We start from the raw sequence: 13,302 nt of genomic DNA, 5'->3' as shown, positions 1-13,302 counted from the left end.
TCCATCAGCACCGAGCATCCTTCTAAAACAACCAGAATGGAACAAAGTGCAGGCTCAAATCCTCTGTTAAATCAGACTTTTATGGAAAGAAATAGGGGTAATCTATCAGAGATGTACAAGGCAGGATGTGCTCTTACTGCTGAACCGTATTAAAGACAGTGGTCGTCGGTGCTCTTTCAAGAACTATGGGGCAAGTGAGGAGCTTGCTGAAGAGGATGTGGTAGATGATACAGGAGTGTTGTGCAGTGAATTTACTGATGCTTTTCCACGGGGAAGGAGTCTCAGGAGAATGACACACAGGGAATACTCAGTACTTGCAAAGAGGGGGAACTAGAAGCGAACTTGTGAAGGCTGTGGAGGGTGGAAAATCAGGAGGCAGCACCAGTGTGTGCCATGTCGTGTTGTGTGGCACTCTGCAGAAAGAGTGAGATGCCCTTGCTGGTGAGTTGACTAAGGGACAATCTCTGCTTTCCTTCTGACTCAGAAATTAGGGATAATGAGAATTAGCTTTTTGTGTGTGTGTGATATCTTCCGGTGGATTTTTTTTGTTTGTTTTTTTGAATATTGAAACAAATACTGTAGTATCTAAACGGTACTTTTCTATTTAAATAGTTTTAGAGAACTCAGCATGTTTAATTTGATGTTAACTGGTGTTGCAGTAACTCGGGCAGAAGGTGGAGGATGACGGTGTGCGTTTAAATTTGGTGGAGCTCCAGTAGGATTCTCACTGGGGAGGGATGGGGAAACTACTGACCTGCTTGCTGGCAGAACACAGTTAATGTGAAAGCAGATGACAAATCCGACTATAAATTGGTCACAGGCTGATTTTTATTTTAATACAGCTCAACAGCTAATTGCAATGGTTACCTTCTGCAGAAAAATGGATGAACAGCATAACTTGTAGGTTAAAGTGATGCAAGGTTCTTAATATGAAAATCAAAACTTGATACCTTTCCACAAAAATGGTTTCTTTGCTTTGGCTGAGACACTGTGGGTGAGCTGGTGACAATGGAATAGTCACTAGGGGAGCCAAATATAGAAATTAAAACTCCTGAATTAGAGACACTTGAATACGAGACACCTTTGTGCTGGTCAGTCACAGTGGCAATGTGTCTTTTGTTGGGGGAGACATGAATTTTGCACTAGGCATGTGGTAGCTGATTTCAAGTAGAATTGGACTGTTCAGTTTTGGAATGGTTGAGAATTGATGATTTCTGCTGCTGGTCCTTTGTACTGGTTAGAACACCTGTGGTTGCTTGTGATGCTGACAAACTGGACCAAGTATACTCAAATTCGTGGAAACAGATTAAAATAAAGGGTGATGTGAAAACTAGGGGGGCAGATTTGTTTGGACTCTTGCCTTCTCAGTAAATCTCAGGGTTTTTTCCTTACAAAAAAAAAGGTCACTTGTTTTGAAGATTGGGAACTGTTTCCCATTTAAGTTTTTACTTTAGTAATTCAGTTCTGTTTCTGGCCAATGTACAAACCTCTTTAGGCTTGGCTTATGTTGAAGATAATTAATTTAAAAAAATAGTAATAATAAAAAAGTCAATTAGGCAATGCTACCTTCTCTCATTAGTTCCTTGCTAATGATGTGGTTATCTAACAACGCAAGACTATGTTAAGCTTTTAGCAAATATGTGTCTGTAGAAGTGTTTGAGTTAACTGGACACTTATATAGATTGATACAAATGAAGTCAATCGGTGATGCAAAAAATAAGGGTTTACTGGAATAAGGGACGTATTATAACATAGTTTAGTAATAAATCTTTTGAAAGATTCATGTTTTGTCTTCGCCCCCCACTTATTGATGAGTGATTTCAGATGGCAAAGCTCCAAGTTAAAATTTGCTGGTGTTTTCATTCAGGTTTTTTCTTCTACCTGCTGCCAGAGCTGATTGTAAATTCGGAGGCTGTTGGCAAACAGCATGCTTGTGTGTTCTTGTGCGTATTCAGAATAATTCTAAATTGGATAAATCATCGCTTCAGTAGGAGAGTTATTTTAACCATTTTTTCCTATTTTGTAATTTGGACCCTTGTGGTTAACAAAGAAAATTATTTAATGAATCAGTCTCCAAAAAATATATATGTGTGTGTGTATCTTTTAATGAAATGATACATGGACAAGAAAACAGTGCTTCATAGTAGCCTTTATTGGAAAACAAATAAAAAGCAAGTAGGTGGTGAGGTTTGTTTTGTGGTTTGGTTCCCTCTCCCTCTTATTATTTTATATTTTCTTATTTTCCTTTTCCTTATGGGAAATGCTGGTATCTTTGTGTGTTCCCGGTGCCCTCTGGAGGTGAAACTGAAAACTGCAACAATCTGACAGCAACACTGTCATTGGAACTGTTGAGTCCTGCTCTGAACTTCTGAATAGTGATCTCAGCCCCACGTTTATCATCTGGTTTTACTGCTTTCTTGTTTTGTAGGTGAAGATGCTAAAGATGATCTGCAGGGGAAGAAAAGTCTGAGCGAGAAGGTGTCTCTTTATCGAGGTGACATTACACTGCTTGAGGTCGATGCCATCGTTAATGCTGGTAGGTGGTTAAATATTTTACGCTCTTGAAAATCCTTTATAGTGCCACATTGGAAGTTTGAACTTCAAGTTGCATAAAACTGGTATGTCCTGTGGAGATCTGTTGGAAATGACGTATTTTTTCCCAGCTTCACTATATTGCATCTGTCTCTCCTGTGTGCCTTTACTGTGACAAGGATTATTGTGAAGCTTCAATAGCATGGTCACCAAGAGAAAAATAACCATCTCATGTGCATCTTTTGACTTGAGTAACTGAGGCTTCACACTTCATATTGTAGAAGGCTGAACTTTGATACTAAGCTACTGCGGTACATTCCAGTCTGTTTTTACAGATCAAGCCATTTGTGGGCTGAGTGGTGTGAAAACCTTAAGTAGGAAAACTGGATTTCTGTTTTATGTAGTTTGACTATTCGCTTTCTTGTAGGGAGATATTTTTCAAATTTTTGCTCATGACCTACAGAGCTGGAAATATTTTAGTTCCACTTCTTGCTTAGTGACCACGTCTCCATGTATGCAACTGAGGTGAAGACCTGTGCATAGCATCGTCTTCTTGTGACAAAAGTGGGAGGAAAAGCCTGTGCAATTAATTCCTTTGTATATTAGATAATAATAAGCTAATGTAATTGGTTGGGAAAGACTGTGTGAAGGTTTCCCCCTAAACATATACCACAGCCAGATCTTGCCTGCACTCCCCACCTGAAAAAGTGTTATGGTTTGTGTGTCCCGAGGCTGGAATTTTTTTCCCCCTTGTATTTGTCTAGCATTGTCCTTTGTTGTTAGGAGTATTGATTAATTTTCAATAATTAATTTTTGGTAGTATACATTTATTGGAGGGCAACATACTGCAGTATCTTCTCTGTGATTGAATAAAAGTGCAGGGATTCCCAAGGTTGTGTTGGCCAAAACTGATGTGCTTGCTTGCTACTGTAAAAAGCTGTGTGTGGATACAGGCTCATGTCTGTAAAGAGTGTAGAAATGCTTGCTCGTACAATTTAGAAGTCACTTAACAGACTCTCTTGGATTGTTTAATGATGTTTATCTCTGCACGACTCCCCACTTTCCAGTGGAGACATGCCAGTGGGTTTTGTGAAGTACAGGTAGAATCTTTAGTTATCACAAAACGCCTTATTTTCCACTCCAACAAATAATAAGGATGGCGTTTCCATGTGAAAGTTTAAAATTAATCTTCTCATTTACCGATGCACAAAAGCCTTCCTAAGTTACAAACAGTACAGTAGCATCCATATAACATGATTCTCTCCTCGCTGTGTTCGTGAGGCCTCTGAAGCTTTAATCTTTTAATTTTTTTTCCCCTCTTATTCTTTCAACCTGACATTTCCAGTTGTGCTCTTCCTTGCTTTCTTACTTTATTACTCTACAGTGAGTCAATATTAGCATACTTGTCTCGATTTATATTTAGATTCTCTTTGTTTATAGGCTGCCCTTGAATTACAGGCTGGAATTAGTTGCAGTTTAGTTTTGAAATAGAAGTATTTTTTTTCCTTGATTTAAAGGGATTTTCTCCCTTTCTCTTCAAGTATCCAATAAGCTGTATCACAGACTGCTGATGGCATTATCTATCTGCTTGCAAACTTGCTTGCCATCCTCGTAAGGAATGCATCTATCAGAATAGAAATAAAAAATAGAACCCAATTAAAGTTAACATGTATTAATATGTCAGTTTGAGGAAAGGATTAAAGACCACTCAACACAATGAAACTGAGGTTGAAAGACCCAAAGAGGGACATAAATACACTTCAAGTATCTGGAAGGCTTTTAGCAAGAAGGAAGTTGTTTCTACTATTGTCTTCTGTAGTTAAGTTGAAGAGGAGTTGGATTTGGGCTTAATGAGAAGTTCAGATTACATCTTGGCAAAATTAATTACTGGAAGGGACAGTGATATTATACTTTGTTGTGTCAGGCTGATATGTAGCAGCAGGCCTAGGTCAGGACATTGGTAGAGGTATTTTTGACATTCTTCTAGCCCTTTTCTTCTCTAATCTCTTATAGCTCCTTAAGTGCATAATATGTGAAGTATTATGACTTGTTAATATGCCTAGATTAAACTACTAGCCTACAGTTACATTGAAAAGCCAAATATTCTCTTTATGTTAATGCAGTAATTAAATTTTAACTGTAAGCCTTTGATTTGATCATGATTTCAGTAGTTTTTGGGTGTTTTGTTTTTGTTTTGTTTTCTTTTGAAGTTAAACTTTTTAAACTTACTGTTAAATTTACATCTGTAAAGCTAGATGAGAAGGAGGATGTTTTGGTTCAAGATCCATGTTATTTATGCAAAAGCTGAGGGGTTTTTCCTACACAAACACTTCTCTTAAGTTTAGTAGTTTACCTTATGCTCTGAATTCTGTTTCCTATTTGAATTTATCCCACATAAATAACAGTTAAATTGATAACCAAATTTCTTGTGTTTGCTAGAAAGGGTGTTAATGATGATCTTACACAGTTAAATACAAAGCTCTTGCTGAAGAGCACTGCTACAAAAAGATCCCTTTTTCTCCTAGATTTTAGCAGACAAACTGAATGTTATTTACTTTTCAGAAATGTTTTACAAATATTTTATGCTGAAAGAGGACAACCATGGAAATGGTGGAAAAGTTTGTGTCTTTGCTCATTGTCAAAACAGCCATGTTAAAACAGCTGCTTTGAAATCATTTGTGATCAAAGTGAGGATCTATTTTTGTGGTTTCTGAAGAGTGGTTTAACCTGAGATGTGTGATGGAGAAGGTAGCTGGAAAAGGGGAGCTGATGTGCCACTTTGCTAAAAGAGATGTCAATTATTTACCTCTGTAAATGTGTTATCCTCCCAGAATGATTCCCTAAAACTTCCCTGTTACTGTTTGTATTGCAGACAAATAGTAGTTTAACTTTATGTTTTGCCTAAGGTGTCCTGTTTTGTTAGTTTCCTTCCCCGCCTTTTTAAGGATTCAGGCAAGATTTGTACAAAAATCTGATTTTTGTTCCTATATTCTTCACTGTTCTTTCAGTATTACACTTTAAGAATGTGTACAGGCTCTTCTTGAGGCACATACTGCATAAATCCATGATAACTGGCCTTTTTAAATAAATTAAGTATTCCTGGATGTCACTTCATCCTGATGCCAAAAGTGCTTCAAGCACCTGGGAGCCAGATAACCACCATTAATTATCCTACTTCCAAATAACTCATGGGAACTGAGCTTTGAGGGTGTGTGTGTGTTTAGGAGAGGGACAGGGAGGGGGATGGTTTATTCCCTTTGCCCTTCTCAGCTATTTTAACACAAGTTTTATTCGCTCTGCAGGCATGTCCTGATAGAAAACATTTGTGTGGACCAAATGGGCTATGTGAGAAAAATAGTTTGAGATAACATTGAAATACTAAGCCGAGAAAATGTGTAATACCACCCCACCGCAGTATTTATTTTATCAGCTAAGCAGTAAATACTGAATTTCCTACGCAGTTTTAATAAATATAGGGAAAACTACATTGCTATTTATATCCTATGCAGTAACTCTCTTAAATCAGAAGTGGATAAAGAAGTCGCATGTTCACAGTGGATGTGATAAGTATGTCTGTGTACCTGATAACACTTCAAACAGTAGTTCATCATTATTGACCTCCGGTATTCATTAACTTCTTAACAAATCTTACCGGCCAAGTTTTCAGATAATAAAGCATGTATTAATGTGCTTGTGAGGTTTTTACTAGGAGCAGGATCGAGGGGAAACGATTAGGTGGGGAACAAAGGATTATCCATATTTTTGTTTGGAAGGAGGAGGATGACTTGCAGAACACTAAAAGAAATGTTATTTTTTCTTAGCTTTGAAAAGTGTTATTGGACATTGGTGCAAAAGTACAGTAGTGAACAGAAACCTTTAAACTACAAGAAAAAGGAAGGTGATCAATTCTGGTTAAGTAGATATTTCTGGTAATCTATAGTGTTGCTCCTAAATTAGCAATTACTGTTGCTACAGTTAGAGCAACTAGGTGGCTCCCTTTAAACTATTTAAGTGCTGCAATCATCTCTAATCCTCACAAATCTGTGGAGAAACTATCCATTTTTAAAGGGAATATTTTTTCCTTATGGGACAGCAAATGGGAAGTAAAATCTTACTCTGGTAAGTAGTGAAAAGATTTAGTGGAGAAAATAATTAAACCACTTTTTCACCAACCTCTGCTGGGATTTAGTCACTGAACCTCATACTTTTCAAGAAGAGGTTTCCTTTGTGGAAACCATCTCCATGGCTGCAGTGGGTGACTTCAGCTGGGGATGCTGGTTTGGTGGACACGCTACACAGGCTTCTTGCCTTCTGGGCATATTGTGTAGGGCCAGATGAGCAAAGGTACGCGGGGGGAGGATTTCTTCCTCCCTGTAAGAGGCAAGGGTGTTTTCAGGGAGTGAATTAGTTTGGAGCACTCCTCCTGCTCCGGCTGTACCTCCCTGGCCCAGTTCTGGAAGCGTGTGGAACTGGAAAACGTTTGGGTTTGAATATGCTATGTTTGCTTTGCTCCTTGTGGGACTGGTTTCAACCGGAGCCTCCGCATGACTCAAATTAGAGGATGAAATAGCCGTTTTCTTATTAAGTCTCAACTTTCCCTAATGAAATATCCCTTTTCTCCCTCAGGCTTCTGACTTCACAGCTGTGTTTAAGTATTTCAGTGTAAGAGCAATATCTTCCTCAGTTTTAACTGGAGATAGCAGCAGTTTTTCTTCTGGGGTATCTTTTTTTGCCTCGTTCTCCCTGGCCTTGACCTTGAAGTATAATCTGATTGTTTAATTTTGTGAGGCATCCCATTTTTCTCAAGTCCAAAATTACACATCAAGCTAGAAGTACTATGTATTGAAGCTGGGAACTGAATATATTATCAGTGAATTATGCTTAAACGAGTGTGTAAGTATAGATAGTGGCTGAACTATGCCTTTCCACATAAACAGCTTGTTAATGTGCAATCAGTCACTGCATTTGCCTTGAACTTGGTGCTTAATGAACAGGTGGGGGAAAAGGATGGATTCTAATCTGGAACAGATCTGACATCAGGCAATTTCACTGATTGCTAATCCATTTCATCTGGCAACTTAATATATCACACGAAATTTTCATCTTATAGCTTGTGAAGTAGAAATTATTTCAGAAGTGGCCTGTGTGAATATTATGAAGATATTTGAGTCGGTTGCTGGGCCTGAGCTAGAATTGTGCGTATACTTACTCTCTTTTTATTTTACAGTGACCAGTAGTTCTAAATCTGGAGTTTATTTGAAATTATTTTTCAGCTCTTCATTCACTTTAAAAATAAGTCACTTAACTAAAGTGTTAAAGTATTTCTATTATTAAAAGTGGGATCAACAAAATGTAAAATCTGCACTTAAGTTGCTTGTACGATTTTTGCACGGGATGTTTGCATTTATAATAATTTTATTTTTCAACTGAGTTAAAAGTAAATCGTTTCTTGTGCTGGTGGAAGTTCCTGAGAGAGTTTAATGTCTAGTAGCATGTTTTGTTAACACATTTGAAATGTTTTATCTCCAGTGTACAGACAGGGAAGCTGAAAGCTTGTATTGAAATTTCTTGTGTGGAGTCATCTGGCATCTGCCTGTTTAACTGTTGTCTTTTCCTCTAGGAGTAGAACCAATAATGCTGACAAAATGTTGTTAATTTGGTTTTCATCTTGAATGTGAGCAGACCGTGGTGTTAATCAAAGGTTTCTCAGGTTAATTTACAGTTGGTGCGATTATACTTCAGTGTAAAGCCCCGGACTAATTCATATGTAGTCCCCAGTTTTTCATCAGAAAAATCAGTGTTAGTAGTTGAGGGAATTGATCATTCTCAGTCATGGCATCCGTGAGTTTATTACTGCATTCTGTGGGAAATACTTTAAATGCGCCTGGTGAGTAGTAGACGTGGTTAAACTTGCCCTCTGCTTTGTATAGAACCTCATTTCAGCGTAGTTTTTCCCTTTAGTGTAATACTCATTTGGATGAAAACTAAAAATCTGTGTAAAGTGACAGTGATCAAGAGAATGAAACCAAAGATAAGTACTGCTGGAGGTGCAGTTTAATTTAGGTGGGTTACTTTATCTACTCTCTCAGTCAAACACCATTTGCTCTAAGGATGTGGCAAAGGCTGAGGATTGAGGAGACTCACTCAGAATTGCGCTGTAGCAAGGATGCTCATGATATTATTTGAAAATATCCCAGGTATAATCAGTATAACTTAAGAACAACGAAATAAAGGATTGGCAGTGCTGCAGACACATGGTGTGAATGAACTTCTTTTCCTCATTCTGAGGTGCTTTGGGAGGGCGAAATCAATTGTGGTGGAATGTTTCCAGGATGCTATTATATTCCACCAGTGTGCTTACAGCTGTGTTGCTCAGCTGGCAGAGGTGGCTCTGGGTGGGTCTGTGCCTCAAAATAAAAGCAGTAGAGAAGAAAATATACTTTCCATTGGAACAATTAACTCAAAAGGCTCCTTAAACTAACAGTTTGTGGATGGAGGCACCAGATGCTCAGCAAGTTGAAGTTTAGTGCGATGCTGTTTGACTTCCCATGTTATTCCATGGTGGCACAGAAATCGGAGTAGAATGAGGTGAGGGTGCAGGATATCCAGGTATCTGATATCTAAAGCATGCTGCCCACAGAAGCTGTGGGTGCCACATCCTGGGAGTGTTCAAGGCCAGGCCGGATGGGGCTTTGAGCAACCTGGTCCAGGGGAAGGTGTCCCTGCCCGTGGCAGGGGTTGGAACTAGATGAGCTTTGAATGCCCCTTCCAACCCAAACCATTCCATGAAATACCCTGGCACAAAGTTAAGTGACCAACTCTCTCCTCTGATTGGATTGAGCATAATCTGTTAGTCTTCTGATAATGTAGTATAAAATGGGCAAGGTAGACATTTTAGTAGCCCAATCTAACCTGATGGTCTATTGTATGTGAATTTATTGAACAATCTGGTTTTCATCAGTGTTGATGTTTCAGGCCATGGTGTGTTTTACCTTGACAAATACGTTCTTCTTGTTTCTTTGTGCATCCATTGTTGAACCCATTTATTGTCTGTTTCTTTCTGGCTCCCTGAGGCAATAACTGTCTGTATAAACTGTGTGTTGCCGATACTTTTGTTCATAAAAAAAAGAAACTGCTTAGGAGCCTTATGAATACAAATAAAACGTTTCCAATTACTTTGACACTTTCTAGGGTAGAAAAGGAATGAGTGGGAGAAGAGGACACTATTGGTATCAGTTGTGACTTGTCAGGTTTAGATGTAGCTCATTGTATTGTTGTGTTTGTGCTTTCACTTGATCTCTGCTTCTCAGGTTTGTGCTTGGCCACTCAAACCTGGCAGATTTTATCTCCCTAAGACCAAGGACTGTGCGTGTTGCAAGCAGGGCAGCCAGAGCTGTATTTCTAGCACTGTGCAGTAATTAAGAGCAGTATTACAGGCTGTTAAATGTCAGGCCTTTCACTGTATCTCTTGCTTTTTTAGCTTCTCTGGCCTCACACTGCCGTATTTTATTCTTTGTGGTTGGAACAGGTGGTAAGTTAAACTCCTTGCTCCTGTTTGCAGAAACTTCCTTCTTGTGTTCCAGGAATGCGATGTGGACTTGTCTAACCATCAGACCAATGTGGTTATTGATCCTTCATGCCGTGGTTACACTGAACCTTTTTTGTGTGTTCTCTTTCTAGAGAAAACTAGCAACGTAGAGGCAAAACACCTGCAAAGTTGGATTTCTTCAAAGTCTTTACGCTTGAGTGATGATGTATGAGGTGTCGTGGATGCCATGAGCTCTTTCTGACAGCAGGTGGCAATAGTGCCTCTGGTATCGTGAAGCTACTTTCTGCCTGTACACCTTAATTTTCCTGGACATAAAATCAGTAATGACTTAAGCAGAGGAAACAAAATACATGTGTTGTAGGGCTGCTCGTTGGATAGGCCATCGATATGGCTCATGCTTATTAAATGTCTACTCCGTTTCATTGCATGTGTTTTAGTGTGTATTTGAAATAGAGCAGGAGGCAGACGTGGTTTGGAAGAACTGTAAGCATCTGTTTTACTTCACAGAGGAGTATATTTAGGAAGGACCTTGCTTTCAGCCTGTCTCATCCAACATCCGACAGTGGAACTGTCATCTTGAGTGCACTGATGGAGCAATGTGGTCTAAGAAACAACTCCAGGTTGTCTTGAACAGTTATGCTTCATTTCGTAATATTAAATCCGCTTTTAATCAGGACTTGGGGGGGATTATCTGAAGGATTGTGGGTTTTTAAGCCAGTAGTTGCAACAGTATGTTCTCAGTCAATATAGGCATGCAACATGGTGCTTTTTCAAGCTTTTGCATTTAAAAAAACCCTAAAGCAGTCAAGCTTCTAGTAATTGAAAAGCGTTAGGATGCAAGAGAAGACTTTTAAAAGTCTCTTCCCTCTCTGCAATACTTATAAAATCTTGGCAATGATAGTCTGAGATTATCTGTGTAGTGTTAATGTTGCCCCCTCATACTTCTCTGTCCTGATATATGTTTGCTCTTTGCTGCCTTTGTGTTGTAAGTATAAACACATTGGGATGGACTAGGTTGTTCTGGGCTTGTACAGGTATTAGCTCAACTTAGTGTAAGTAGCACAGTGAGGTTAGCGTGAGAATTAGTATTTCTTTGCAAAACATAATCCCATTAAATATATGCAGTTAAGTATTGAATAGGGGAAGGTCTACTTTGACTGGAGTGAGTAAACTTTAGGCTTATCTCATGTAACAGTAGATGCAGAAAATGGGATAAAAAAATCTGACTAACCCTGTCTGTCTCCTCCTCTTTTCCTTTGGCAAAAGGCATTGCTTTTGCTTAATTCTCTTAGCTGCTGACTAGAAGACTGATGCTGTGTCTTCTACCCTTGGTTACAATATCAGATTTGCTTAGAGCCTTGCCATTTGCTGCAGGTTTTGGGGAAGCTTTTCAGAAACACTAGTCACTTGAAATACAGTCTGTTACTTGTTACGTAAATAATTATGGACTGTGAAATGCAGTTTAGGTTTTGTTTTGACCTATGGGTGTTAGAAACCGACTTTTCTGACAAAAGGAAAAACATTTCTGTTGCAAAACCAGAAGTGGCTTTCTTTAGGAATTCAGAATGTCTCGCTTCAAAATCACTATTAAGGGTGCAGCTTGGCTTTAAAAATCTGGACTCCAAACCCCTTTGTGTGACCTGCTGTCACAGCCATGAAAATCAGTAATAGCAGCTAAATACACATCAAAGCACGGCGGAGGCTTGTGAAGGCAGTATTTGCTTGTTAATCCAAGCACAATGGCAAGTGTTGTTTGCATCATGTGCAAATAATAGACACTTGTATGTTTATATGCCATTGTTCAGAGTTGTTTCTGAACCATGCTGTGTTGTTTGGATGGATGTGGCAATTGGTTTAATTATAGTAGTGACGGTGCTGTAAAATCCTATGGTTTCTTCAGAACGGTGTGACATTGAGCTACCGGTGTTCCCCTGTGCTTCGGATTCATGTAAAATTCGCACTTGGAGGTGACAAGAAAGTTCAAACATGGTTTTAATATCTCCTGCCTGGATTGTCACTTGCACAGTACGCTCGGATGGCCAAGAGGGGAAATAGTTCTTGCCTTCTTTGGGGTACCCTATCCCAAATACTGTCCCCTTTGCTGCAGAGGAGCTGTTTGGAGTTTTGCTCCTTCTCCTCTGAGCTGTACGGGAGAGTGGGCGCACTCATAAAGAAGAGATGACTTGGCTCATGTAGGAGGTATGTTGTGATGGCCCTTGCACTCAGATGGTTTCAGCAGTGATGCCTTGAAGCCTGAGGCTTTTATTGCCTCTTGTGTTTGAATAGTTGAAATTTGTGGAAAAACAGTGACTCAGAAAACTTTGGCATTACTGCTCCTTTTCTCTTTTGTCACCTGCATGTCTACGCTGCAGTAACTTTAATCTGCTGTACAACATGAATCACTTAACTGTGTCTCTGCAGCACCTTCATTTTATGCTTTAAAGTTGGTTCCTGCAGAGTAATAAATAGAAGTAGTTAATATCTGGTATGCCTGGTTGTAGGCTGCATCAAAAAGATGGTTCTGTCAGCTACATTTGATTTGTATTTAGAATGGTTTGCATTGCAAATCTGTGTTAGAAATGCTTTTAAATTTGAAGTGTGAACCATATTGCTTTTTCTAGAGAACTGTACTCTTGTGTCATGTGAAATAACTTTTTATTTAAGGAAGAGATGGTATTGCTTTCATCTCCATCAAACCAGGTTATAGAGGGATGTAAGTTTTCCCAGTGACTTGATGTGCTAGACAATATTAACTGGCAACTCATTTCCTTTACATTTCTAAGAATTTGTGGTTTATAGCCTATTTCAGAGAAACTCTGGTTTTTCATCCTGTCGGGTTCCATCCATTTTGAAGTGATTACATTGGGCAGTATGGTCCAGGTGACTACTTGACTAGCTCTGAATTTCTGTAAATCTGAGTCCTGATATTACTCTTTCTGAAATTAAAATCAATTTTTATAATGACTTTCAGAATAGTCAGTCGGTGAAAAAATGGTGGGTTTTGCCTGCGGAGTTCACTAAACTATATTGGGAAAATGAACAGAAATCCAGAATTTATGCATGGCTTCTTATTTTTGAGGCTCTGTGGCAATTTTCCTTTTAGGCTGGTCATTACCTTAAAAACATAAAATAACTCAATGTACCCCGGAGGAAGGGTGGACTAGGACAAATACAGCAATTCTTAGTTTTGCTTTGATCCCTTGGATGAAGGCATCTCCAAA

At 38.9% G+C, this 13,302-nt stretch overlaps 1 protein-coding gene across 1 annotated transcript in view; it reads left to right on the top strand.

The window, feature by feature from the left end:
* The window catches only part of MACROD2 (mono-ADP ribosylhydrolase 2), a gene marked incomplete at its 5' end in the record, with an annotated part of 853,200 nt that overhangs the window by 20,648 nt on the left and 819,250 nt on the right, over positions 1–13,302 (top strand). Inside the window, one exon of the mRNA XM_080342121.1 lies at positions 2,429–2,536. Within this exon, the coding sequence (XP_080198247.1) occupies positions 2,429–2,536 (108 nt within the window). The remainder of the gene's footprint in view (positions 1–2,428; positions 2,537–13,302) is intronic.

The sequence above is a fragment of the Nesoenas mayeri genome, assembly GCF_963082525.1.
Source record: "Nesoenas mayeri genome assembly, chromosome: 3".
Classification (NCBI taxonomy): Eukaryota; Metazoa; Chordata; class Aves; order Columbiformes; family Columbidae; genus Nesoenas; species Nesoenas mayeri.
This window is presented reverse-complemented; position numbering and strand designations above follow the sequence as displayed.